The following is a 27682-nucleotide window of genomic DNA, read 5'->3' on the forward strand; positions in this document are numbered from 1 at the left end:
ACACGAGAAAACAGAAAAAAATACAGACAAAAGAGGAATTATTTATTTGATAAAATACCTGATAAAGATCTGGATACCGTGGGATTTTTCCAGCAGACACAATTTATAACTCCAGTACTATCATCCACTGGAAAAAAAAATAAAAAATTTCAAGAGTTACAGGGAGCAAGAAAGCAGGTAGTGGAAAACAGATTCCAAGAAATGAACATACATAGATATGTGGGGACATAACTGCCAAGACTATCTCAGTCCAACCAGTTTAAAAGGGAAAGTGGGTGCTCAACTCCTACTTCTGTCTTTGAAATAATCACCAGACTTGTTTGTGGCTGTAGCTCAGCACCAGATACAATGCCTATGTCCATGGGCAGCAAAATAACAGGCATCTCCTCAAAAAAATAAAATAAAGCTTTTACGTAATTCATGATGATTCACTACATATACTGGGTATGAGAGATTTCTAATTTAATTGACAAAGTCAGAAAACAGATCAGTCCTGAAAGCTGAAGCTAGACAAATTGAAGTAGGAAACCAGGCACAAAGCACAGAAACTTTACAGCAGCAATGAGAAAACAGCACTTCAAGCTTGGGGGGTACAGTAATGTGAACAGACTGAGTGTCCTCCCTCCAGCTGCAGTTTTCACACTAATTAATATCGTGCACAAAGTCTGCTGGCCTTTCCTGTATAGGAAGATGATCCATAGAGCAGAAAGGCAGCTCCTCTAGCCAAGGAAGACAGAAGACTTGCTTGTGGTTCTGCCCTAGGCCAGGGATTCCCAACTTAATGCACCATTAGTGGCATGCAAGCCACTTCCTTTCAGAAAAAGCCCAACACCTCCTGAGCAGGGGAGCTATATACACGTAGCTTTTCCTGTTTTGCTAGTACCTGGGCAAAATCAACTGTGATTTCTGCCCTAGGCACTATATTGTTAAAGACAGCAGATAAATAAATAAATAAATAAATAAAAATAATAAAATTTAAAATAAAATCAGAAGAATTAACAGACTGTATGTATGTAGGCTGCATGCTCAATAACCGCCCTCCAAATAAGAGGGCACAGGGTGCCTGTCAAAGCACGGCAAGGATCCCATTTCCAGTCCCTCTAACACTCCGAGCATGTTTCTCCTTGAGCATAACCATCTCCAACACTGGGCTTCCACTCTTCACAAATCAGAATCCGCAGTTTTCTTCTGATCCCCAAACCAGATCCATGACTACAAAAGCATCATTCGTGTTTACCAGGAAGGTACTGATTGGTACCTGCGGCCGTTTCCTCTGGGAACCATAGCATCAAAGCAAAATGCCTCTGCATTGTCTCATATGTTTTGAAACAATCTCCCTATTTGGGGGTCTGATTTCAAGTCATTGTCTTGTCTTCCTGTTTCCCAGTGGGTTTGCTGACCTAGTCTGGAACAGCCACATTCCTAATAGCAAACACACAGCATTTATAAGATTCAAGCAATTCCAAATTCCATCCCTAAAATTATGGCTGTTTTATTGCATATCCCCCTTTTGAGCTCCTGTGTCTGGAGCAATTTCATCAGCTTTAATTCTGCACCGGTATCAATAACAATCTAGCTGGTAGGATTTCCTGTCCTTGGTAAAGATCCAGACCAACTATTTTAATAGGAGGAAGTGCCCCCATACACCATGCCAAGCCCTCGATGCCAGCCAGCGATGGCTATAAGAGGGCAGATGACATCTCACCATTACGGCACTGCAGATTCTAGATGTTCCAGCTAGAGACCAGCTGCAACAGATACGCTTCCTAAGAAGCTTAGGAACAAACAAGACTGAAGGATTATGAGGCCAGACTCCTCCTCCTCAATGTAACAGTCAAACACGGAGTCCTACAGGGATTGACCCAGTCTTGACCACAAAGAGAATGCTGGTAGCAGAGCCAGGCACTGAAACCAAGTTTTCCCAGTTCACAGATAAAAGCTTTGAGCAAAAAGATGAATAACTCCTGAACCACAGCTGAATGCGAACTATGGCAATTGTATTCTAATTAGATGGGAAAACGTTAATCTATTTTAAATGCACTCAGGGGGTCTACAAGCTTTTGAAAACTTCCTGTGCTCCCTGCTTCCCTTCCTCATGCCCTTGGGTTTAATTTTTTTTTTTTTTTTTGACTCTTACATTTGTTATCATACTCATCTTGACAGTTGCACATTAACTATTTGAGAAGCAGTCTTCTCAAAGTCAGCTGGAATATTACAACCTCTGTTTGCTTTTATTTCTTTACAACAAAAAGTGTGTTCTCGTAGGGCCTACGTGAGCCTGCTGAGATCTTTTGTGAGATTTTTTTGTTTGTTTCTAAGGCAAGTGTTAAACCTTTCAGACTGGCCCTGGAGCATAATGACAATCACATATGATATTGTTTGGTTTTATAAAAAAGGAAAGGAAAAAAAAGTCAGAAAGGTGCACTAACTAAAAATATGAGCCTCGGTTTAGGCTTCAATTAGATACCCTTTCCCTAAGTGATTATAAAATAACAACAAAAAAAATATATGTCAAAATGGGTTTTACACAGCATATAATTACATGTGTTTATTTATTGCCAGGTAAGAAAGCCGATTCACCCTCTTAGAATTATTATTTTGCCACCAATGCTGGCTGTCTGGTTTCACAGCACAGAGAGGACCTAACACCTATAACAGGGATATATATATTGTGAATTAAACAGGTAGGAAACGAGGGAGGGGAGATGGTGGCAGTGATACCAAGACATTTCAGATCTCTATCAGAGCAAAACTACAAAGGGGAGATTGCTTTGTAAGTTACTTTTAAGCAGAGGGAAGGTGAGCAAATGCTGAGCAGCACGCAGCGCTCTGACTGATGCAGCACCTGCTCTGCGACACCAGCCAGAGTCTGCTGAACTGAGAGATGCCCCGAGTTACAAGCAGGAAACTGTCTAAGAAGTTAGTTTTATGTTGGTGGAGTCAGCCTGCCTGAAAGCGAGGACAGGCTGGGGAGAGGCACCCTGGCAGGTAGCCTGGAAGTTCAAACCAGGAACTGCCGGAACAAAGAGCAGAGGTAGATGTGAAAGGACAGCAGGAAGGCAGGCTCACTGAGAGCTGTACTTAAACGTTGGCTGATCTGACACTAAAGCCTGAATTCCACTAGTCTGCAGCTCTTTTTTTAATTTCTATTCTTCCATTTTCTGCTCCTAATCAAGCATTTCCAACAGTTTTATGTCCAAACTAATGTTGAGGCAAGCATGGGAAAGCACTACCCTAGAATTGGTTTTGCCTTGGTCACTATGATTATCTTCCTCTGTTCTCATGAAGTGATAACTGTATTTGCATACTAGTGCAATAAAAGAGTAATAGCTGGCATTCTGCTTGTTTCAGCACTTCATCACTTCACCAGTTACATCACCATATCCTAACTTAGGCTTTTGTTTAGCTTGTGCTACTCCAGGTGTCATAGGAACTCATGCCTTAAAATACCTAAATTTGATTATTTAGCAAAATGGAAGATTGAAAAAAAAAAAATCTAGAAAATATCCCCTTTAAGAAACTTGCAGGGAAATTTCTGCAGAGCAGAAACAACTTCAAGCAGCCGTGTGTGGGGTATGCTACATGCAGTAGCTGTCAGTGCTGCTCCGCAGCAGTATGATGCAACTGCAGGTGTTACAGAAGCTGTGACCCTGCTCTAAGCTGTCGATGGTATCTTCACAGCATTCCTCTTAGAGGAATTATTCATCAAAGAGGCACTCCACAACTTACCTCCATCAGGTGGAAATCCATGGTGGCAGCGACACTGGACACAAGTCCTTCAAATGCTTGGATAGTGCCCATGCATTCGGCTCCCCCTTCCTACCGAGAGATGGCCTCCCCTACCTTGAAAACTTGCCACATCACCACTACTCCACGCTGCTTTTTCTCCAGATGAAAAAGACAGCTGAACAAAATGACTCTCAGATGTTTCTATGTTAATGAAATAGTCTGGATATTGGGAAAAGCAGCAGGGAGAAGTCAACTCTCAGCTGGTGTTGGTAAGGACTGGTACACAGTGTGATGGTTGAGTCAGATTTGCTAAGGCACTTATGGGTCTAATATAAACAAACTCCTGCCTACTATGAAAACCTGGCTTCAAAATATGACAAAACATACAAAAAGTAAGAAGGGATTTCTGAAGTTCAAAAAAGGAAGAAGCGACTTCTTCCTCGCAGGAACCATTAAATCCATTTATATGTGACTGAAGAAGCTGCATCTGTATGTGAAGGGAAGATGGTAGAGTCCAGCAGCAAAACAATAACAAAAAATAAGATTTTCTAGATGACTCCAAATCAGTTACTCAGCTTTAACCACTTATTTCTCTATTTTTAAGTGAAGAGAAACCATAACTTCCCTAAATTTGCCAACTAATCTGGGCTGGGGATGCACTATATAAGGACAAGAGCAGAGTTGTTCCAAGAACCAACACTGATAAAAAAAGGCAACCTTTGAAGTTTTAACAGTAAGATTAGAGGGCTCATAAGTGCAAGAACAAAGAAGGAAACTTATCTTACCTCCATAACTGTAAAAGGCATCTCGTTCTTTAGTATGAACCACTATCCCAACAACGTCCACCTGTCTTACTGGGTGCCCATTATAGAAGAATATACCTAGACACAAAACATTCTGGTTAAGTATAACTATTTTTTTTCCCCCCTTCAACAGCCTACCCAACATAGTCACATTTGTCAGTAAAAAACATTTCTTACATATTTAATGTATCGTAAACTTAACTAATGCCTCCTCACGTGAAAAATCCCCTTGATGTTGAGTTCTGGGAATACTAGAAGGAAGAATCAGCTCTATGTAGGAGACCAAAATTGTGCTTTTGTAGTTGCAGAACTTCATTAACGGCTTGTTTTCTTGTACATTTGGATCTGCAAAACAGTTTGTTTGCTGCAGGCTTTAGGCTTTTTTTTTTTTTTTAAACATTTTCAGCAGTCTTCAGAATGAATAATGGAACACAATGGAAGCAGTTTGAGCTTCTCGCAGTGCAGCTGTTCCTGGTTAAGGGAGAGCCACCCAAAAGAGGGAAAACCAACAATTCTACACAATTCTGTCTTTCATTTCTAAAAGGACAGGAGCCACAGCAAGGGGCAGGGGATGGGAGGGAGTGTACCAGCCCTTTTAGATTGCAGAGTACAGTATGCAGTCGTCATGGGCAGTATCCCGAGCTTCAGTTTCTGAAATAACATGTTCTAAAAACATCTATTCAAAGCTATTTTTGTGTATGTATAAAGATGACTTGGATATTCTTGGATAAGAATAACACACAAAATTACATTCAGGAAATGGGAAGGAATCGGAGCCCAGCGGACTTTAACTTACTGAGGTTGCCGCATGCTGTAATCTATTGAAAGAGAGTGACAAATGTCTTTAACAAATGCTGATGTAAGCATATACTGAAGCTTCACAGCCCACCAGCAGGAGAGTAACAGGACAATAAGCTCCATATATATGCCAGAGTAATTTTATTCAATGTGTTTTCTGCAGTTTTGGAACACTGTTGTTTTACTGAAATATAACGCCATCCGGGATGTTCAGTGAGTGTCTACTAAAAACTAGGTAACTCAAAGGACACAAAGGGAACATTTAACTCCATGGCAAATCTCACAAAGGGAAAGAGAAACACTGCAGCAAAAGGAGTCACAAAATCGTTCTGCATTAAAAAAAATAAAATAAAAACTGAAATCCCAAAATAACTTGCCCTACATAGCTGGCAGCCTTAAATGGGTCTGGATTTAGCTTTCTTCGCGTAAGAGACAAAACCAGCGAAGTCTCAGAAAAAGTCAAAGGTGATCAGCCAAGCAGGTCACAAACAAAAAGTTTTGCTGGTCAAAGTCCACTGGCATGGTTTGAGGATGCATCTGTCGCTGTCATCTCAGCACTGGTAACCTACCCATGCAGTCACTGGTCAGGCGTGGCACACAGAATGTTTAACAGGTTTGTCTACTCCTCATTGCATTTATCAGGACACAAATAAACACTACTACAGAAACTCTCAATGAAGATGCTCTCAGTATATATAAACATTAATTAAACCTTACAAAATGGCTATAAAATAAGGTCTGGGTCAGTTTCAGGGCAAATCTGCGAGGCAGACTCCAACCTCTTCATGTGCCAACAAGCAAGGTGTTATTATGTTCATTTCGCAGTTAGTAATCTGAGTTTTGGCAAAGGACAGTGGCCAGATAAAACTGGTTCTCTCCATCCCCATAAACTTACACAGAACTCCACCCTTACTCTCTGAGAAACTACCTGAATTCATTTGAAAGATAAATTTATATTTACACTATCAATTAGAAGTTGTTGAACTTGATGACTTAAAAAGTGTCAAGGAGTTTTTCTCCTCCCAGATTATCTGTTCAAATTAAGTTCATATCAGCAGCAATAAAAACATACTAAACGTTTCGAGCCATGTGTGAGTGCATTCAATCAAGCTCTGATTAACCCAGTAAATAACACGGATATTAAGATGCTGTTACCACAACAGGAAGCCACAGCAGCGGTTTAGGGGGCTATAGATACAGAGCTCACCAGAGCAACTTCTGGTCGTATCTTTACTAGTACTGAGGTGTTTGCCAGTGCTTTAATTCTTATTACCTCCTTTTATGTTATTTGAGCTTCCCTTGTTCGTTGATAAGCTGTCACAATGCAATGGTGCGTGATATCTCTGAGAAAAGCTCATTTTCATGATGTGATTATGTGTTACAACCGAGTGTGACACCCACTCTCATTTCAAGGCCTCTAAGACAACACTGTTGCTGTTTTTAACTGAGTGGTTTTCCAGCCTTCTTGTCACCATTTATAGCAGGAGAGTAATTGGACAGATTTAATGCTTTCCTCTGTGTTCTTTTAAGGGATTAGTCATTGTTGCATCAAATCCTAATGCTTAAAAATGGAAAGAAAAAACTTATTAGGTCATTCAGTTCATTTCCTCAGGACCAATACAAGATTGTTCCGTACAGTAAATTCCTGGCAATTTGTACAGTCAGGATATAAATAATCCCAGTGAATGGGATCCCACCTTCTTCCTGGGGAGGCTGCTCTGCCATTTAGCAGATATCATTCTAAGGATGTTTTTCCTGACATTCAGCCTGTGTTTCTTCCCATTCCTCCTAGTTACAACTCTGTTTTGCACTTGTTCATTCTTAATTACCCTTACTTAGTGACTGATTTATAGCTAATCATAATTAGCTCCATCTGGCCTTTAAAAAAAGCCATTAAAAGCAGAGAACACTGGTGGCAAACACCTACCTTCTTCCTTCCCCCAGAAGTGTTTCCATTGTGCTATCATTTGTTGCCAATGAATGCAAAATGCTGAAAGATAGCTCATTTGGTATGTACACAGTGCCAGGACGGTGAGCAGAGTTCAGGATGTTTGTTCTATGAAATTCATTTTATTCTTTAAAGTTCGGTTTCTAAAATGTAACAGGGCTGCAAGCAAACTTAGTTGTGCAGAACGCCAGATGCACAGGAAGCGGAGAAAGCTTGCATGCACCAATTTTAAAGGCTGATATCTTGACATGACAGATACCACTTCCTTAGGGCCATCTTAGAAAAAAAGCATAACAACCAAACTGAAATAGTTGCTGAAGCACAGGACAACTCATTTCACTAAAAGAAAGGGAAGGGAAGTGAAAAGGAAAACCCAGGTGATTTAGAGGTGAACAAAAGAGCACAGGGTTATACTTTTCAGGGCTAGTCCTCCTTTGAAACATGATTTTTAATGTTCAGTTCTTAATTCTTCTGAGTATGTTTGCGTGTATGAGTTGCTTTGTATTTTGTTCAAGAACAATTAAAATGCCTTTAATTAAAGCAGAAGCAGTCTTTATCAGATGCATTTGCTATACCAATACTTTGATAAGACTGCAGACTTTAAAAATCTTCTAGATACTGCTAACACTAGCACAAATATCAACAGACTGTAGTCCCATACTTGCAATGGCTTTAAGAAAAAAAATCTCCCATCATGTTAAATAACAAAGAGGTGTAGAAATTTATATATATATATAAACTTTTGCAATTTGCAAAGTCCCTATGAACATAAAAATGGTTGTGAAGAAGCAAAGAACTACCAGTTCTTCATTTCAATAAGAAGAGCGCTATTGTTATCTTTGCTGTTAAAAAAACAACAAGAATAACAAAACCTACAGGACAGAATTTATTCAGAGCCAAACGCAGGTACCTTTTATAGGTACATATACATAGTATATATATACACACATGCACTTTTTATAGTGCAAACAAAAGCTCAAGGTCAGACCCACACTGCTTTAGACAACGTACACGTGTGGGTGATATTGGCCAAACACCAGCAGAAACAGACTGCAAAGCATACAGTTTCCAGCAATGGCAAGGAAACAAAAGGCGTGGCATAAGATTCTGAATAGATGCCAGAATGTACAGTAAAGTTGTTCAAATATATGAAGAAAGTCTTATCTATCATATCTAGAAATTAAGCAGACAAAGCCTTTATCTTTTTTTTTAATATTACGTTAATATGCATTGGCAAAAGCAAAATACATGCACTCAATGCCATTAAATAATCAATATTATGTAATAAAAAAAAAAAAAAAAAAGAGGTATAAATTCCTCATCAACTGTTGTGGAGACAGTGGCAAGGTATAACACATGACAGAAAGGACCAACATTTTTAGAACTAACTTTCAGAGTATAACACACAGCAGAAGCACAACGTTACCTTAATGTAATACAGGTTGTATGTATATACACACGTGTGTATACACACAAGAAGAAAAGCCTTCAGAACTAACACATTCTGTTTTTCCACCTATAATCCTTTGAACATGGTATACAACCTGTTCTTCTTAGGACTGTTACAGGTACTATTGCCACTTAGCTTCGGGGCATTAAAAAAATAACTGCACGAGCATTCTTAAATCTCTGGACAAGAAGCACAACGTAAATCAATTATAATTCTACGTGCATCATAACCAGCACATGTAAGTACATACCTGGCACTTGTTTAGATTCTCGCATTTCTTTTATATCTTTAATATAGAGTCTTGCAAATGCAGAAAACACAGGATCCAACCCCCAGAACAGAGAAGGCGTCTCTTCTTCATACTTCTTGGACTCAGACTGCATTCAAAACCTGTGAACACAGGAAAAAATGTAGTTATTGTCCACACAGGTGAGGAGAGGCTGTTCTCCTATGTTCCAGCTGAATGAAAAAATAGCTTGTGATTTTACAAACAGCAACACACCAGAGCTGATGAAGTCACAAGAACTTTTCTAACACAATGTTACCTTTGCATCTCATAAGAAATAGTCACAATATCAATACTGACAATTTACTTCAGTATTGAAGCTCAACAGTAACATCATTCTGCCAAGCTCCTTCAAATGAAATACAATTTCAGGGATTTCTCATCTGAGAGAACCAAATACAATACTTCTTTAAGAGGGTGATAATAATTAGTTACTTCCTGTATACTTCATTTTCCTCCCAATCATTCTCTTTCCCTTCCCTAAGATATTCTCCTCATTGTTCACCCTGTGCTTTACCACAGGAAGGAAGGCTTTTTTTTTTTCTTTTAATAAAAGAAAAGCAACCAGCCCTTCTTTATTTCGGATATGCAGTCTCCAATAACTTCATAATGGTTCCTTTCCCCTTTTACCTCTTCAGTTTTCCCTGCTTCATGCCTATCTTCTGTCCAGAGCTAATTCTCAGTTTATCACAGTTGGTTTCAAAAAAATAGCTCTCAATTCAAGCAGGTTTGTCCTGGACACCTTGTAGAAATTTTGAGGGTGGCTATACTTTTTATTAGTTTCTCTTGCACGGGTAATTAAATTGTTCCTGTAAAGCTCTCCACATTACCACCAAATGGACATCAGCCACTTACAGGTGTAGACCAGAGGTGGTAAGTGGGCAGCTTTTGAAAATCCTGCATTGTAGCTGAGAGTTGGAAGCTCAAGTCTTCTGAGAGAGAAGAGCTCCTTGCTACGGGTTGCCAGTGATCTCTGTACTCTGCAAGAGACACTTATAGCTACTGATAGAGAGCCAACATGCCACAAATATCAGGATAGCATCTTGCTTCTTTGGGAAGCAACACAGCTTGGATTCCGCTTCATTTCTGTTTTCACACTTAAAGTTTAATTTGTGGCAGAAAAACAGTGCAGCACAATATGCTAGAGCGTTGCTGACATCTCCTCTATAAGGTGAAAAGAACTGCAGATGATAATTATACTTATTTCCAAAATAAATACTTTGGAAAGTTCCACCATGACTTCACCTTTAGGTAACAACCTGAGTATTTTTGTTTACACTTGGATTTTTGTCTCTCTGCCACCTACGGGCAGGTTTTCCCAACCTACCCCTTTTGCACATGCAAGGCCTACTCAGAAACTTCTTACCATCCTTTTTTCCACTCGAATCTCCACAGGAAACACACTTTTTCTGCTGCTGAATTGCAGGCAGTGCTCAGTAGAAATTGCTAAGCTAAGCTGTTAACCACATGAACTTCATATCGCAAGGTTGCTGTTCCTCCATATGGCAGCTCTCCAGTTGCTTGCTATATAGCCTATATCAAATTTAGACCACAAACCTTCCCAAGCAAACACATGGTTTGAACCTGTATTTTACTTAGCACATTCGTTTTCATGACAAAATTAGTCTTCCCAGTGCCTCTCTGATTGCTTGCAGTCTCATGTATGCTGGTGCCTGCCTTGTTCTTACATTACTGTAAATATATATGTATGAAAAAAACAATTAGCCCAACAAAAGGTTATGGCACACACGCAGAGATCACACACCAAACAACAACCATACATCCTACGGTCAATCAGGGTTAGCACATGGGAAGTCGGAACAAAGAGAAGCACTCCTGCTCAGCGTCCCGCTCTCCAACAGGCACTTTCAGGGTACTTTTTTGTCTGTTATGGGGTACAGCCCCCCAGCTATTCACTTTTAGTGGCTTTTCTCCCAGGCAAGAAATGTGGACACAATCTCAGTCTTGTTGCCTGTCATTATCTTGCACACAAAGCAATATTCCTTTCTGCACCACATCCCCCAGTGTATTCTGCAGGATTATTGCAAACTGTCGCAGCTCAGCATTAGCCTGTTCTCCTAGACAGGTAGCAGACCTTAAAAACAAGCTAAAAAAAAAAAAAGAGAATCAGGTGAAAAGCCTAACTTTGTGTTTTGCATGAACAGCCACTCGCTGGAGCAAAACGCAGCAGTCACCCCCGCACATGTGCACATCTGAGTGGAAAAATTGGTGAAGCAGCACCACTAGAGATTAAAAATATCTGCAGTGTATTATTTCACTACGCAATTAACATCTGGGCATTTTAAACGTGGTAATAGACTGAGCACTAGCCAGAAGGCTGAACATTTCTGCCTTACAGGAAACGAAGCACCTTTTACTGCTTCCCTGTCCTGAAGGAAGATTGATTTGTGCAGCAAAAGCTCTTTCTATCTCAGAACTACTGGGAATTAAATCTCAAATTCTGTAGCTTCCCTCTACCTCATAAGCCTTGTTATAGCTCTTCGCCATAGAAATGTTCTGCCTTCACGTACAGTAGCATCCTTCTCGGCTGATGTGTGCTGCAGACATCCAAAGTTCTGGGGATTCCTGGATACAAAGCAAATCCCCTCCCCAGCACAATGAAGCACAGCAAGTTTTTCTGAAGTCTAGAGAATGAATCCTCTGAAGCCACAAGCTAGACAATCCATACCTATAAGGCAGGGATAGTGAAACTGCACTCCAGCCTCTAACTTGCTTTCAGCAATGGCCAACAGGCTCTGCTTCTGCACAGCAGTTTTCTCTTGCCCCTTCATGGTCCCTTCAGCCTTTCCAAGCAGTGCCACCACCCAAAGCCAAGCCCATTTTCTTTCTTCCCTCCCAAGTGGTCCACTCAGAAGCCCCATTTTACCAGTTACCTATCCAAAACCGAAGGCTTGTGGCCTCTGGGAGGCAGAGACATCTACTGTCCCCTGTAGGGCTTCCCTCCACACACTCATTAGGAGCCCATTCTGCTAGGGTGGAAACTTTCTGATAATTCTGCATTGAGCTCTGCCTTACAGCCAGCTCATGGCATCGGCAGCTGTCATCTTTTTGCTCCTGTAACAAATGAAGACGTTAAATAACCCCTTCCAATGGATCTAACTGTAAAATAGTTTACAGGCTTGATGCATGCAGACCGATAGTGTTAGAAAACGGAATTCCTACAGGGCTGATAAAAATGTTTCTAATCAATTTCTCTTCAGCTATGTACCATTATCTTCCCATAACTTCCACTCAAATCGGCACAGGAAGCCTCTCCATCCCGGGGGTTAATTAATCACAGAGCCATCCTGCCAAAAGCAGGGCTTTCCACTATGCCAGCAGTGCTTTCTGCTCCCCACTGGTCCTGCTGGTGATACGCTATCAGCCCGGCAGATAACAGCCACCCTGCACGAACCAAGGGGCAAACAGCAGGCGTTGTGGTGATGCACGGTGCTGGAATCAGTAACAACACAGATAGTCAGCAATTAACAATTCCAAACAGATCTGTGTGTACAAATGTTTGGGAACTGAAGTGACTTTTGCTGAACCACGTGATGAGATCTAGCAGCACAAGCAGCAGAGTCCTAGTGAAATGTTATCTCTTTCTGCATTTTGTTTTGAAAGCAAGTAAGGACTTTGCAACTGCAGTAGCGGAAGGAACTCAGTCCCGCGAGGTGATGGAAAGGCAAAAGAGGCATCAGGTCCACACGCTTAATAAATACGAAATATCCTTTTTTGCCTCTTAGTAAAATATCTCTGGAGGTAACAAAGACACAGTAAAACAAATAAACACACAGGAAATCAGGCACTAAATGTTATTACTGAAATGCTTCTCTGTGAAACAGTCCTGTTCCAAAGGTAAAAATGTGAAGTTTTTATGGCAGTTATTTAAGTACAAATAAATAAAAACACCCCAATTTGAGACTATTCTAGACACTATCCTGTTCAAACAAGGCCGTCTCCTTGACCTCCTACTATCAATGTTCGCTTTTCTGACCTCAGTGAGAATTGAAACAAGTCCCTAATCCTCAGGCTTCTCTTGTGAGCTCAGCAAGGTACTACCCTATCCTAACAGGAGAAGAGAAACCAAAGAAAGTTAGCAGGCTTCTCAACAGCTGCCACATCCCAAAACCAAGCCCATTCTCTACCTTCCTTCCCAAGTAGCCCACCTGGGGAGATGGTCCAGGCTTGTTCGAATAGCTCCCCATTAAACCTCCCAAGAGATTTGTTCAACAGGAGCAGCTTCAGACAATAAATATCTCAGTTCCTAATCCTGTGTTCACCTTTTTAAAAATGTTAAAAGATTAAGAACTGGACTTCTTCCAATCCTAGTGTCATGGGAACTGCAAGGAAGAGAACCTGTGTTTGTGTTTCTTGTGGAGCCTTTTAACGGGATGTGATTTACAGCCAGAGCTCTTGGAGAAGATTTCCTTACTTTGAGATGACCACGATGATCGTTTGGAGCCAGATGAAGCCACACAAAAAGTAGTTTGCCAAAGGTTGTCTGCAATTAGCATGCAACTATTGGCAAAGCGCTGCAGAGACTCTCTCAAGCTAGCTTTGAGTCAGAAGCAGAGGATATTTACCCACCAACACACGTGGTATAAACATCCTGCCAGGCATCTGCTCCTCTCCAAAGCCTACACACTGCACCAGCACCAACCACATACACAGAAAAAGATCCTGAACTGCTGCAGCTGGCTGCCCAATGCATTAAAGCAACTTGCAGTCACCCTTGGTGAACTTGAACAAACCGGGCTATGAACTGTGGCTGGTAAAGAATTGCTTTACGGGTCAGCCATCCCCACCACAGAGAAAGCAACTTGTGGAAAGTGGGGCAGAGCAAGCAGCTGGGTTTTGCAACCACCCCAATCATCTGAATTGAACTCAGCTGTGGCTGAGTCAACACCCTGCTCGACAAAAGAGCATTATTCAATTCTTCATGAGCAGCAGAGGCAATTCCAGCACGATACAGTTAAAAATGGTTTTAATTAGCCAAAGCCACATACAACATTTTAAGTTAAAAGCAAGCAAACAAACCCGACATTTTATTACTCAAGTAGATCTAAGTGAGCTGCAAAGTAAAGCCTTTGGTTACAGACAATACGGAATAAAGACTCTAAAACCAAAGTTCATCCATAGGCTTTTTTTAAAGCTACATAATTAAAAGATCATTTTCAACACTAGTAACAAGAAAAAAAGCCACTGAGATCAGAATACACGACTCAGAGAAAGTAGGCTAAGCATTCCAGTCTAATAATCTACCTTCCACTGCTCGTGTGAACTCCCAAACTAGATGCTGCAACAAATGTCGGTAGGGAACTACATCCTCTATGTCTTGTATGCAAGGAAAGTACAGTTTCAATTTTTAAAAACTATTTTTGAAGCAAACTTGAGAGCTAGAACTCCTGAATTTCAATAAGCTCAGCAGTTCCTGAAATCATTTGTGCAAGTGTTAACAACTGCAACCTCCTGAGATAACTCATTTACCAAAAGAGAATAAATTGCAGAATTTCTGTGAAAGACACTGCTCGAAACTTTAAACATCTGTCTTTTAATTACATGAGATATTACAGCGCACTTCCCTGCCAAGGGAAGATGGTGCAAGACAAAAGACCCATCACCATGAACTTCAGCCAGTAAGCAACACAGAAAGGTATTGCCCACGATCCCTAGATAGGAGAAAAAACACCGTATTTTGTCATCAGGCTGACACAGTTACTGCACTGAATGGTCTTCCAGGAGAGTTAATGTCTTCTGATGTAAACTGTCATGTATTTTTATCTCTGTTTTTCATTTCCAGAAGGATTTTGAAATCCTTCTGGACAGACAGGTGTTTCTGCAAAAGACCAGATAGGTTGGTTTCTCCAACATCAACAGTCTCAAAAAGAAGAAGGGCAGAATTTACAATCCTAAAGCACCTTCTTTGGCATTGCAGATTGTTTTACATGCAAGTTAAACCTGGTGACAAGGTTTCAGCCCCCAATTTTCCAAAAGCATGATTCTGGACAACCAAAAAGGAAGCGTGCAATAAAAAAAAAAAAAAAAGGTAGAGGCAGCTCCTTCAGATCCTCAGCCCACATGTTAGTCACAAGACATTTTCTATGTATCAAGAAACCAGCAAACCACTCAACAGACAAACACACTGGCTCTGTGTTTATTTGTCACAGCTGTAATCTTGACACAAATAAAGTAGTGGTAATCACTGCTGATAGTCATAAAGCTTCACTTGCTATTTGTATTTTAAAGCCATTAGATAATCATGCTGAAGTACCCTCTTCAACTAATTCTCCTAACCTGTCTGGAGTGAGGGCAAGAGGAAGTCTATGAAGGTGATTAATTCCCTCTAAAAGCTCTTAATCTCCCACGGCGCTGTGAGAATGAGCTGAGCTGCTGAAAAGACATTCTTTTGCTGGGAAAGACAGTTCCCAGTTGTTGGCGTAAAGTAAAAACAAACAAAAACTAAAAATAAATTACTTTTTTTTTTCTCCTTTCTTAATAAATAATAAGTTTGCTGGTTGGAAAAACAGCAGGATGGAAGCTTTGAGAGAAAAGGGCTCCAAGCAGTCTCTTGGCAAGTGAACGTTTTTGGGATAGATACGCGTATTTTACTGATCCACCGTAAAGGGATATTCAGGTTAACTAACAAAGCAAAGAGAATAAAACATAACTCACCACGTTTTAAGGCAACACAGTCAGCTTTCCTGCTTTGCTACAGCAGAGTAAAATAGATTTAGTGCTACTTCTTGAAGGAATATTTTCAAATTCCACAAATGTGGGTAGAAGTGGCAAACACAGTTAAACAGCTTTCTCAAGCTGTTAGGCCTGTATTCTCCACAACAAAGTTAATTCAAGTTCTAGAAGCAAGTTTTCCTGACTACTTTTTGCTCCTTTAAATGAGTTTATGCATCTGGTGTAAATTAAAACAGCCTCTGGATTAAGATCAGGATTTATATGAACATTCATAGCACAACAGAGCATTCCACTACAACCAGAGACCTACAAATGATTAACCTCGTGTTTGGTTAAGGTGCACAGACGTGTTAAAAGTTTTCAAAATATTCACAGAGCGCACCAAAGCGTTAGATTATGGCAGACCTGTTTAAAGTTCTGAATTCAATTAAAGTTTTTCTTTGCTGTACAAGCGAACCTTTTAACTATATCAGAACAAACCCATGCAAACTGAAGCTCTGCTTGAAATGTGGGCTCCAACTAACACTGGTGTTGGCATACACAAAATAATTCAAGGCAGAATAACTTTGAAGTTTCAGACACAAGCAGGATCATCACATTGTCTGTGAGCATAACTAGAGGCTGAGATTACATTTGGAGCTCTTTTGGAGGACTGTTAAAATGGTTGGAAGGATAATAAAATTAACTTTACGCTGACTTTCATTTCTAGACCAGTTAGTTTTGGGTTTTGTTTTGTTTTGTTTTTTTCTCCCTTTGTATGCAATTCCACAAAATTATTTGTTTTCTCCTGCAAATATAAACTCGTAATGCTTCCTGGTCTGAAGGAACTTCTTGTAGAAAAACGTTTAGATGCTACTAAAGATAACCCCGTGCAAACTGAAAGACAGCATGGAAAAAAAAAAAAGAAGCATTGAGACATTATTATTATTATTATTACAGCATTTTCTCTTTTACTGGGAGAATTTCAAACTATCAACACATGGAAGAGCAAAGTTTGATTATATTTTTCTAATGCTCCTTGTCGAGGTTTTTTGTCCTCTCAGCCATTGTCTAGAAAAAGTATCCAGAGTTGCTTGCAGCATCAAAGATGTAGATTCCCAGCCATCAACCCTCTGAATTCCTTTTGCAACTGTGCCACCTTTCTGAGGACTAGAACTTCTGTAACTGAAATCAAGCACAGGATTTCTGAGGCACAACAGAACTACAAAAAGTTTTATTAGGTAAAGAAAATTGATTTGATCTTCTCTTATTCTTTGGATGCTCGCACTAGAGAAATATAGATAGAAATATCAAAGGTGTGCAGGTATTTTCTGATTCCTTAAGATAAATTGTTCTGCACCATCTCTTACACTCTGTTCTATGAACTCTGAATGATTTGAAGAGTAGTTGATTCTCAGCTAAGGATTCTGGCTCATCATCCTTCATCTTCAGCTGCTAAATTCTACTCAGAGCTGTTAAAAATCCTGAGACTTTGTCCTCTATCAAATTGTGGGTTAGCAATTTTTGCAATTCTCAGAGGATGTTCTGAACTAATGAGTATTTTACAGGTCCTCCCTCTGAGCTCTTTCCGTATCTCATCACTGAGAGCCGATACAGGACACCAGTCCCGTACAGGACAAACCAAAAACTGCACAGGAACTCCTTGCCTGCAATATGAATGTTGTCTTAATAGCTTACCTCCCTATAGAGCAAAGAAGGCTAAACTGATTTGCTAGTAATGATTTTTGCCTACCTTCAATAAAAACTTTTTCTGAATCCATTAGGAAGTCACCAAATGGACAGAATAGCAAGAATCCCGAAAGAAAACACCTCGCTGAATCCTGTGGCTGCAACTCCTTATATTCCCTGCATGAATCACTGTCACAGTTACCATATGATAAAGTCGTTGCTATTTCTGACTTCGCAGTACGTGGGAAAAAAAAAAAAAAAAGGACAGACAAAACATCCTTTTATAAACAGATTAAAGTATTTCCTTAATTGTATTTCAATAGATGCCACACCCTACCTCAGGCTTCTGAAAGTCAGTTGCTCCTGTATATTGCATCCAGAACACTAGGTTATAGCTCAGCCACCAGCTGCAGGAATTATTTTTTCTTTGGGTAATTTTATGGGTCTCTGCTACCAAAAATTCAGTTCAAATTAGTGTAATGGACTTTTTTGGTTTAATTCATAAAAATCTCATGGTGTATTATGCAATATAATTCTGTGGATGTGAGATTAAAGGTCTATTCTGTCAAAAAAAAAAAAAAAAAAAAGAAAGAATTTTGGGGATTTTGGGGAACTTGAGATACAAAGTGAATCCCATCACAATGCTGTTGTCTCATAAGCAGGTCCCAGCACCCAAAGTTTGTGTATGCTATTGTCAGACACACAATAGCTGTTGTTTGCCTGAACAATCTACACAGGACAGCAGCAGCATGTGCAGCTGTAACACCAAGAAGAGAACCTACAGAAAACCAAACCATATTTTACAAGTTACAGTATTTTTTGACTCACAAAACAGAATTATACTATAGTTTATAAAAATCTAGATAAAAATAGCAGAACATAATACATGCATAAACTATGTTAAACGTGGATACAATGTAAAAATGACTTTTTCAGTGAAAAAGTACGCTTTTCTCAGTAACAGTTTATAATTTAAAGTCTAGCTTTGCCTTAATGAACAGTCAGTATCTCACATTTAAAAGTTATTTGCTCTTTTTGATAACAGATACGTTTCCTACATTATCCCACCACAATGTCTCTCACTGGGATATTACTAAACCATCAGTGGCTTTCTGTCCTACCCTTTTGTCAGATTGTCCTCTTTTTCCTTCCAAAATGTTCCCTATTTTTCAGTAAGGTATGTTTTTATAATCTGTGTATAACGAATAATAAGGACCCTGCTTATGCTTACTGCATAACCAGCACTGGGTTGCTGGCCATAATAATAATTAAAAACCAAGACAAACAAACAAACAACTTATTTCCATATTGCAGAACAAGTTATTCAGTCCTAAGATTCCAGAGCTGATCAGGATCACACAAGAACATAATGTCCAGTCTGGAAAAAGGTTCCTGGGAAACAGAGGATGAAATTTGGGATTTGCAGAAAGAAAAGCAGTAATACATGTGGGGTTTTTGATTCAGATATTTTGTGCCAGTATTGACTGAGATGCAAAGCTATCTTTATCCCTTAATAAATTTCTAATCCTAGCTGCTATGTGAACTAATGCAAATTTGAAAGAACAAAAAGAACAAATCAGCTCGTGACTCCTATGCAAGAGGAAAAGGTCTAATTACCATCTGGAGGAAAGACAAACATGGAGAAGCATTTGTAATGCATGCTTTCATGTGACTTAACTAAAGCTTCTAATATCCATCAGATGGAGGGGGCTCTACAAGTTTTAAATACTTTGCCTTGTGTTCATGTACAGTTTTGATCAAATAAATGTTGCTTTAAGTATAATCTCAAGTGAATAAAATGCTTAGAAAGAAGATACCAATACTGCTAAGGCTAGCAGTATTTTGATTTTATATTATTTTAAAAGAAATCAATAGTCTAGGTAGACTTATTCATGCATGGTTCTGTGACATTATTATAGTCATCAACACATGGGATAAAAGAATTTAGAATAGCTACTGTACTACAAAAATACAGCTATCCGCAACAAAAAGTTTTAATACTAACCCAAAACTCACTTTATAGGAATTTTCAAATTAAATGTAAACTGAGCAGTGTCCAACCTTCTTCTTCAAAATTTTATCATGAAAGAGGACTTGAAGTTTCTAACTACATTAGTCAATTAATCAATAAAAACAATCAGCTGCAGAATTTTAAAGCAGTTGACATTTCCCATTAAACCCGAGGCATGGTTTTGCTTGTCACCCAAGTAAGTGTAAAAGCACAACTTACCCCTCCAATAATATATGCAAGCCTGACTATGTTTCAGAGTATCAGTCTTGTTTTGAAGCAGATCAGCTGGAAACAATAAGACAAACATTTATTTATTTCTTTTTTTTTGGCAAGAACTTCAGTTAAGTAAACACATTAAAGCTTGAATACATTTGATCTGATGTGTCACGAAATATTCTTGTAATATTTATTGAAATATCTGATTCTTATTTGAGTTTTTTAGACTTATATTATTGTTTTTCATCTAACATTTGATTTCAAATAAAGTCTATTATTCCATAAAACATCATTAATTTACTTGGAAATATCCAGGTAATTTGGCAACTCTTTAAATTGCTCTGTCTGCAGTCCAGAGGTGTTGCCTGCTATCAGAAGATCAGAAGGTTTGCTGGGAGCGTTATCTCCAAAGGTCAGTAGTAGAAACCCCGTCGTGCATTTCTAGAACAACTCACCTTACACAACTAAGCACCGTGTAACAAATATAAGCATCTCAAGTGGGTGTATTGCCCTCTGAAGATGCTTTCCCCCACCGACTACTGAAAAAGCTAATCCAATTTAGACTAAACCCAGACTTTTTGAAGATCTTACTCGTAACTTACTCGTTGATCTTTTTATGACAAACATCAAATAGCACCAGTATACGTTGAAGCTTCCAATTGCCCTGTGTTTCTATGGCAATTCGTACATTTCCCATGAACGCATCCCAGTGCATATTTCCTATGGAAGTGCATCAAAACCAAGAAGCCATGCAGGGCATCGTTTCCAGGTTATTGCCAGGAGTCTGAGGATCGATTGTGGCTCTAATCATATGTGCAAACTCTTAAAACTTCCTTTCTATTATTGCTGTTACTCAAATTAGAAAAGTTCATAAAATGCTGAGTCCAAAACCAAGTCTCTCCCTTTTCTGTTCCTTTATGAAGAAGGCTGATTTTCAAATGCAGAACAGAAATACCCATCCCTAAGCTACAGATCTACCAACTGTCCATGTAGCAGAAGGGCTTAGGGAGCACTGTATATGATGCTGTCACCACTTGCAATGCTTCCAACAAATGGGTACTCTGACTTGATGCTCTTTGGAGGAAAATGCACAGCCATTTAGGCTACCCTCTTAACACCCTAAAAGAATAAAAGACTTTTTTCAGTGCTTGTCTACCATCAATCAGAGCATTAGGATAGAGGAGTCGGGTATGGTAGGAGAGGAAAATGTCTGCTGAAATGGGAGAAGAAAGAAATAGGTCGGGTGTGGGAGTCACCAAAACTTTCTCCTAAGCATAAAGTTAGTAGAATTATGGTGGTACAAGGCAAAGTATCTGAATTTCATCCCACAGAATCCAGAACTCCAAGGAAAAAGGTGTCAGATTCGGCAGGAAGCACAGCAGACTTTGGGAACGACTTCAGAGCCAGAGTAGAGTTTACGACTGAAACAAGAATCCTACACAAGAGACAACATTAACTCCGGGGACAGAAAAAAGGAAGAAAAAATAGAGTCAATGGAAAAAACACCTCCATACAACTGGAAAACATCAACAAAAATACCACATGCATCAAGTAAAGAAAACAGAAGAGTGAGCACTGAGTGCCAATGGTGACAGACAGATCAAGGCATACGAAACAAGAAGCACGTCTCAGATTTAGCCACCAACAAGTCACCCGTGACCCTACAGCAGTTCAATGAACTCAAACATCAGAAAGAAGATTGGAGGAGATCAGTGAAAGCGTGGGTGGACAGAAAGTCAAGACGATATAAAAATATACCATTAATTATTTTTGAAAGAACTAAAGACAGGATGTAGGACTGCAGTTTAGGGCAATTTATGTAGTGAAGCACACATCTACGATTAAATTTCTGAAGCGTGCATTTACTCTGAATGAAGAGAAGCCGAAGAAAAGCAGTTTAAAATAAATGGAGGTAGAACTTAAGGGGGGGGACAGGTGAGAACAGTAACAAGTGTAAGTAATTAAAAGTCAATTGGAAAGGACGGTGACATTTAGCAGCAGAAAGTAGGGAGAAGACTTCTAAATCTTTAAGAGAAGAAAAGGATTTCAGTAAAGAGTCACAGCTATTTCCAAGCTGGTTTATTCAACATACAACTAAGACAGTTCTTAGCCTACTCAGGCAGTTTAAGGAAGCACTGAATTTTCAAAACACATTGCATTAAATTCCCTAAGACAACACTTCTGTATCCTTATAATCCACTTTTATCTTTTTATCCCTACCATCTGAAAACATTTACAGTTGCTAAAAATTCCTGCTACCAAGAGAAAAGAAAAAACAGCAAACAAACAAACAAACAAACAAAAAACAACAGGCTTTACACAGCCTCCTCCATACCAGGAAGTCAATGCAAATTGGGAATGATTTGCTACTAACACTTAGCCTTCACCTGAAAGGGTTTATTTTTAGAAAAAGAAAACTGTGGCTTATTCTCATTTTCAGATACTATATTTAGACCTCAAATATTAAAAAAAAAATATTCATTTCTTACTATTAAAAAGTAAGAAAAAAAAAGTTTAAAATGAAACTTTATCACCGGCTTCTTGGCTCATTTGTTGTGCCAGCCTCTCATCTTGTATTTTCAACCTTATATGAATTAAAAGCTCTCTGTTATGGAGACTATCTTCATAAAAGTCTAAAACAACACATCTGCAGTAATACCTAGCAATATTCGGTGTTAGGATGACACTACTGTCCCTGGTCTGCTCCGAGTGAACCTGGTGCTGAAAGCAAACCAATATACTATGTAGATGCTGTATGTGAACTGCTTGCACACTTCATCAGTAGGGCTGAGAAAGAACATGGCCCTGGTATCTTCGTCGCCTAACTGCCATCACTCTTACGGGAGCAAACCCAATTACATTCATAGAATCATAGAATCATAGAATATCCTGAGTTGGAAGGGACCCTTAAGGATCATCAAGTCCAACTCTTGACACCGCACAGGTCTACCCAAAAGTTCAGACCATGTGACTAAGTGCACAGTCCAATCTCTTCTTAAATTCAGTCAGGCTCGGTGCAGTGACCACTTCCCTGGGGAGCCTGTTCCAGTGTGCAACCACTCTCTCTGTGAAGAACCCCTTCCTGATGTCCAGCCTAAACTTCCCCTGCCTCAGCTTAACTCCATTCCCGCGGGTCCTGTCGCTGGTGTTAATGGAGAAAAGGTCTCCTGCCTCTCGACACCCCCTTACGAGGAAGTTGTAGACTGCGATGAGGTCTCCCCTTAGCCTCCTCTTCTCCAGGCTGAACAGGCCCAGTGCCCTCAGCCGTTCCTCGTACGTCTTCCCCTCCAGGCCTTTCACCATCTTCGTAGCCCTCCTCTGGACACTCTCCAACAGTTTCATGTCCTTTTTATACTGTGGTGCCCAGAACTGCACACAGTACTCGAGGTGAGGCCACACCAGCGCAGAGTAGAGCGGGAGTGAATTCCTTTACTTGTAGCTCAAGAAATTTTTTTCACTTTGGCATTTACTCCCAGTTACTGTTACACACCCTGGCATACACGCACGCACCCCCCGCTGCCCTCTCACATTAACCCCGAGGCTAAAGAAAAGCTGATCCTGCCTAGATACAAGGATTTCATGCTAAGGCTTTTGGATTCCTTTTTTTTTCCACCCTGTCCTCATCGATTAGTTCAAACAACCAGATCCAAATCAGCCCCCAAAGCGCTTTAAAGATCCAAGTTAAAACCAAAATACTTGCTTTCTTATTGCATTTAATCCCAACTATGTACATGAAGCTTCAAAATGAAGCTACTAGGTGCAGCCAGTCGGATCATAAAGGTGAAAGGAAAACAGCTCATCTAGATCGCAGCTGTTTCTTGGCATTAGCTTTATACACGTAAATGGTCTGGGCTGTAAATACCCTCCTCAATGGTTTGGCATTATGCATCCCAGCTGTCAATACCAAGGAACCACAAAGCCCCAGATCATTTTTGAACGATGCTGATTGCTACAACAAATCAGGACTCCTATTAGGTTAGCAAATGTATTTGAGAGGCTCTCTATTCATAGAGTAGGCCTACCTTTGAAACTGATTTTGTACAGAGTAAAGAAGTTAACTTATGACAACGTTGTTACTTCACTCATCAGATTTTCCTGACAGGGGTCATCTTCTTGTTCTGTGGGGGCAGTACCTAGCACAGTGTGTTCCTGTACACTATAAATACTATTAGCAGTAGCAATTACTTACCATACAACACCAACATATTCTTAAGAGCCTTCAACCCCAGCACACCTCACCCACCAAGATCACTGTTACAACACGATGGAAAATTCGGTTCCAGACTACTACTATGCCCTTAATTCCTTCTGAACCACTGTTGGAGCCTTTATTACTACAAACACCAGTACTGCTCCTTTGCTGAAATCCTCTTCTTGACCCAGCCCAGCACTTTCCATTCCTTATATCATGTTCCTTTCAAGCAGGCTGCCTGGGCTGCCGTGATCCCCACAACCAGTCTATCTCAGCCTCTCATTGGCGTTACTGAGTTTACACATAAACTGCCCTCGTTAGATAGCAAACTACTGTCATGCTAATAAAATGGTCTGAGGAATGATGCACACCGGAGGCCTGATCTTTAGAAGTTTTTAATGAACGGTTTAAATTAATGGTAACTGCAGGCACTCCGGTTGGTAAGAGGCTATGGTGTTACATTATTATTCTCACAGGGCGTTTGTCTCATCGCCAGATCTCCTAAGTCTCAAATCATTGCCTTAACTGCAGGATCAGCTTGCCGCCTCCTGTCAGAGCCCAAACTTTGCCTGCGAGATGCCTGCTAATCGCATCTTATCCAGGAGCCAGGCACACCTCCCGCTTTAGCATGAAGGCACACCACACATTTTGCAGCATACAGGCACCGCGGCTATTCAAATGCAACCATTTTTCGGGCTGATGAAGAAATCGCTTGTGGGATGAGGTTGTTGGGGAGGGCAAATCAAGCCTGTCCCGCTGATGAGATCTCATGGGAGATTTCATGTAATGCTATGCCACTGCTGTGGCAGGTGAGGGGCAGGTGGAGAAGCAGTGCTGGCAAAAGCAAGTGTCCCCAAAAAGTGAATGTCCCCAGAGAGTGGGTGTCCCTAAAGAGTGGGTGTCCCCAAAAAGCAAGTGTCCCCCAAAAGCAGGTCTCCCTGGGCAGCCCCTTTCTGCCTCAAGGAACCTCTGTGCAGCCCGGGGCCTCCATAAGGGCAGGACGCGGTGCTTGGGGACACAGCTGGGTGACACTGGTGGCTGGACCAGATGATTTTGGATTTTGGAGTGACTTAATGACTTTATGAGACCCCTCGGCCTGTGAGGGGCAGAGAGGGAAAAGCAACGGGGGGGGGGGGGGCAGGAGCGGGCAGCGCCACCTCAGGGGACAACGAGCCCCCCCCCCCCCCCGCGCCCTGAGGTGAGGTGAGGCGGGGGGGGGGGGGCGGGGGCTCGCGCCCTCCTCCATTTTGGGCCCGGACACCAACTTACCCGCCGGAGGCCTCGGCGCGCTCCTATTGGTCCTCTCCGCGTCACGTGGGGGGGCGGGCGGGGGTTAAAACCCGCCTGTGGCAGCGAGTGCTGGCTGTTTGGGGGGAGGTGCGGCGGCTGCGCATGCGTCGGAGGAGAGGAGGGGCGGGAGCGCGCACGCGCGGGCGGGAAGAGGGGGGAGCGAGCACGGAGCGCGCGCACGCGCCAGCGGCGGGAGGAGGAGGAGGGGAGGGAGGGGGGGGAGGTGCCGGGAAGGGGAGGGAGGGGGGGGAGGTGCCGGGGCCGCCCCGCCCCGCAGGAAACGGAGCCGCCCGGCCCCGCTCGGCGCCAGGGCGGGGAGCGGAGCCCGGCAGCGGAGCGGCGCCGTCAGCCCCGTTCCTTCAGCACGGGAGCAGCCTCAACACCACCACCGCCACCCCCCGGTGCCGCCCGGGCAACTTGTTGCCGCCGCTATGCCCCCCCGGCCCGCCGCCGGCCCCTAGGCTCGGGGGGCTCCCGGCCGTTTGCTTCCCCTCAGCGGGCCCCGTGAGGCGAGGAGGGGGGTGTGTGTGTGTGTGTGTGTGAGGGGGGTGGGGGGGGAGCCGCGATGTCCTTCTTTAACTTTCGCAAGATCTTCAAGCTGGGCGGCGAGAAGAAGAAGAAGCAGTACGAGCACGTCAAGAGGGACCTGAACCCGGAGGAGCTGTGGGAGATCATCGGCGAGCTGGGCGACGGCGCCTTCGGGAAGGTGTTCAAGGTACGGCCGCGGCTCCCCCTCAGGCGGCCCCGAGCCCGCCTCGAAGCCCCCGGCAGGGCACGTGTGGAGCGCGGCCCTGCCAGGCGGGCATCAAGTTCAGGCTGCTTTATTTCTATTTTTTATTTATTTTCTTTTTTTTTTTTTGGAGTTTTGCTGCCCGTGGGAGTCAAGCTGAGCTGGTTTTATGGGCCTTCTGTTGTGGGTCCTCGTGGGGCACCCCGGCTGGCTGTATGTGGCAGGGTGTCTGCGTGTGCTCCCAACTTCGCTCAGTTTCATCTGTTTATCTCGCAAAAGCGGCGTTTCCAAGGGTTATTATCTGCCACTTCTCCAGCCAGATAGCCTAATAAAATAGATATGCTGCTGGTGTTTGACAGGACGGTAGTTTTCAGACAAATCTCCAGCTAATTTTTTCCTCTGAGAAGTCATCAATGCTCTACATCTCATTTAGGAATAGTTTGGAACAAATGTCATGGGGGATAAGCGTGACAGAATCAGGGAACTGACATAAATTGGGACCCTGGAGTAGATTTGGGGGCTAGAAATAATAGCATGAGAAACAACAGCATTTGTAGTGTTTCTAAAAGCTAATCTGGTCAAGAAATGTTCATTTTTAGACTTGAAGTCTCACTTGAGATTTCATGAAATCTGGGTACAGATCTTGCACTCCTGAAACCTGTGCTATTTTTGGTATAAACTATTTTTAGACTTTGTGTTGTGGTCTTACCTGCTTGTGAATTTGAGCAAAAGTGTTGCCCTGGTGAAGTCAGAATGCTGGGGGTTTTCCCCCCTAGGAAGTGGCCTACATCTTGTGTGTTAGGAGCATTCAGTTTATTTTGATGTTGGTGTGGTGTGTGGGCTAGATGGTGGTCCTGCTGTCAGTGTGGAAGATCATAATTTTTCTTATTAAAACGACTGGGGCATATGGCTGAAGTTGCTGCCTCATAAGGCTTGGTGACTTTAAAAGCATTGCGTTGTCTCTAAGAGCATTTGCAGAGAATTGGGGTTATTTCCTAGAACTTTGGAGTTCTAAGTGTGGAGTTTTGTTTCCCTTTCTGTGACTATGATGCTCTGTCCCAGGGAGATGACTGGGGGAGCCTTAAAGAAACAATACTAAATATGTTTTCCCCCGCCCCCACGTGCATTTCCCCTCCCATCTGCAAACCTCTTGTCAGTTCATATTTATCTGTAAGCATCTCTGTCTGAGCCCCAGTCTGTAGAGGAAGGTGTCTGAGCAAGAGAACCGATAAATTTTGCTTATCAGTGCAATTTGTCTACATCAAGAGAGTTTTCAAGTTAGATGGATTTTTATCTGATTGGGAAGTGGCAAAGTGTAAACACTTTATCTTGAAGTTTTTGGAATTAAACCCTCTTAAAATTGTGGTAGTCAGAATTACACATGCAGTAACACAGCTAAAATTGATGAATGTATAACACAGGTATCAGTGTTCCTGGGGGGAAAAAAAATCCTGTTTAGAAAAATGAGTCTTGCTGCATGTATGCAGCAGCATTCATTTTGTTTCCACCTAGTTTGAGGAAAAAGGATTACACTCAGATACAAACTGTGCTTGTTTTCCTGCATCTGAGCATGCTTGGCAAGGAAGTGTTTCGAAAGCAAGGGTGTGTTATAGTGTTCTTTCTTGGATATACACCTCAATTGAGCAACTGCAGTAATAACCCCTTTAATACCTACTCAAATTTTGGAATCAAAACTGTTAACAGAACTGTCAACTTGTGGAGACTGTTAGCTTTTGTTTTTTAAACAGACGATAACCCTAGTGTCAGTTACATTTGACAAAAAGAAGTCTCTTTGCTTAACATTAATAATCAAAACATTCATTAAAACTTCATGAACATGCTTCAAGAGTTTAATCATCTCCATTTTG

The 27682-nt window shown here is 41.4% G+C and overlaps 2 protein-coding genes across 9 annotated transcripts in view; one reads left to right on the forward strand and one right to left on the reverse strand.

Annotated features, from left to right (window-relative positions):
* STN1 (STN1 subunit of CST complex) overlaps window positions 1-25185 on the reverse strand; it is a 42080-nt gene extending 16895 nt beyond the window's left edge. For 2 of the 6 annotated variants that reach the window (XM_068688435.1, XM_068688441.1), the window contains exons 1-5: window positions 25064-25136; window positions 19606-19671; window positions 8979-9118; window positions 4515-4610; window positions 59-127 (exon numbers count right to left, since the gene is read on the reverse strand). In XM_068688435.1, coding sequence (XP_068544536.1) covers window positions 59-127; window positions 4515-4610; window positions 8979-9111 — 298 coding nt within the window. In that variant the 5' untranslated portion in view covers window positions 9112-9118; window positions 19606-19671; window positions 25064-25136. Of the gene's footprint in view, window positions 1-58; window positions 128-4514; window positions 4611-8978; window positions 9119-9273; window positions 9385-10891; window positions 11122-15689; window positions 15872-19605; window positions 19672-25063 lie in introns of those variants that run through there. The other 4 variants (XM_068688436.1, XM_068688438.1, XM_068688440.1 and 1 more) reach the window with 4 other exon arrangements.
* Window positions 25186-25333: 148 nt separating this feature from the next.
* SLK (STE20 like kinase) overlaps window positions 25334-27682 on the forward strand; it is a 48056-nt gene continuing 45707 nt past the window's right edge. For 2 of the 3 annotated variants that reach the window (XM_068688425.1, XM_068688426.1), the window contains exon 1: window positions 25334-25799. In XM_068688425.1, coding sequence (XP_068544526.1) covers window positions 25650-25799 — 150 coding nt within the window. In that variant the 5' untranslated portion in view covers window positions 25334-25649. The remainder of the gene's footprint in view (window positions 25800-27682) is intronic. The other variant, XM_068688428.1, reaches the window with a different exon arrangement.

This window comes from Anas acuta, chromosome 7, assembly GCF_963932015.1.
Source record: "Anas acuta chromosome 7, bAnaAcu1.1, whole genome shotgun sequence".
NCBI classification, from domain to species: Eukaryota; Metazoa; Chordata; class Aves; order Anseriformes; family Anatidae; genus Anas; species Anas acuta.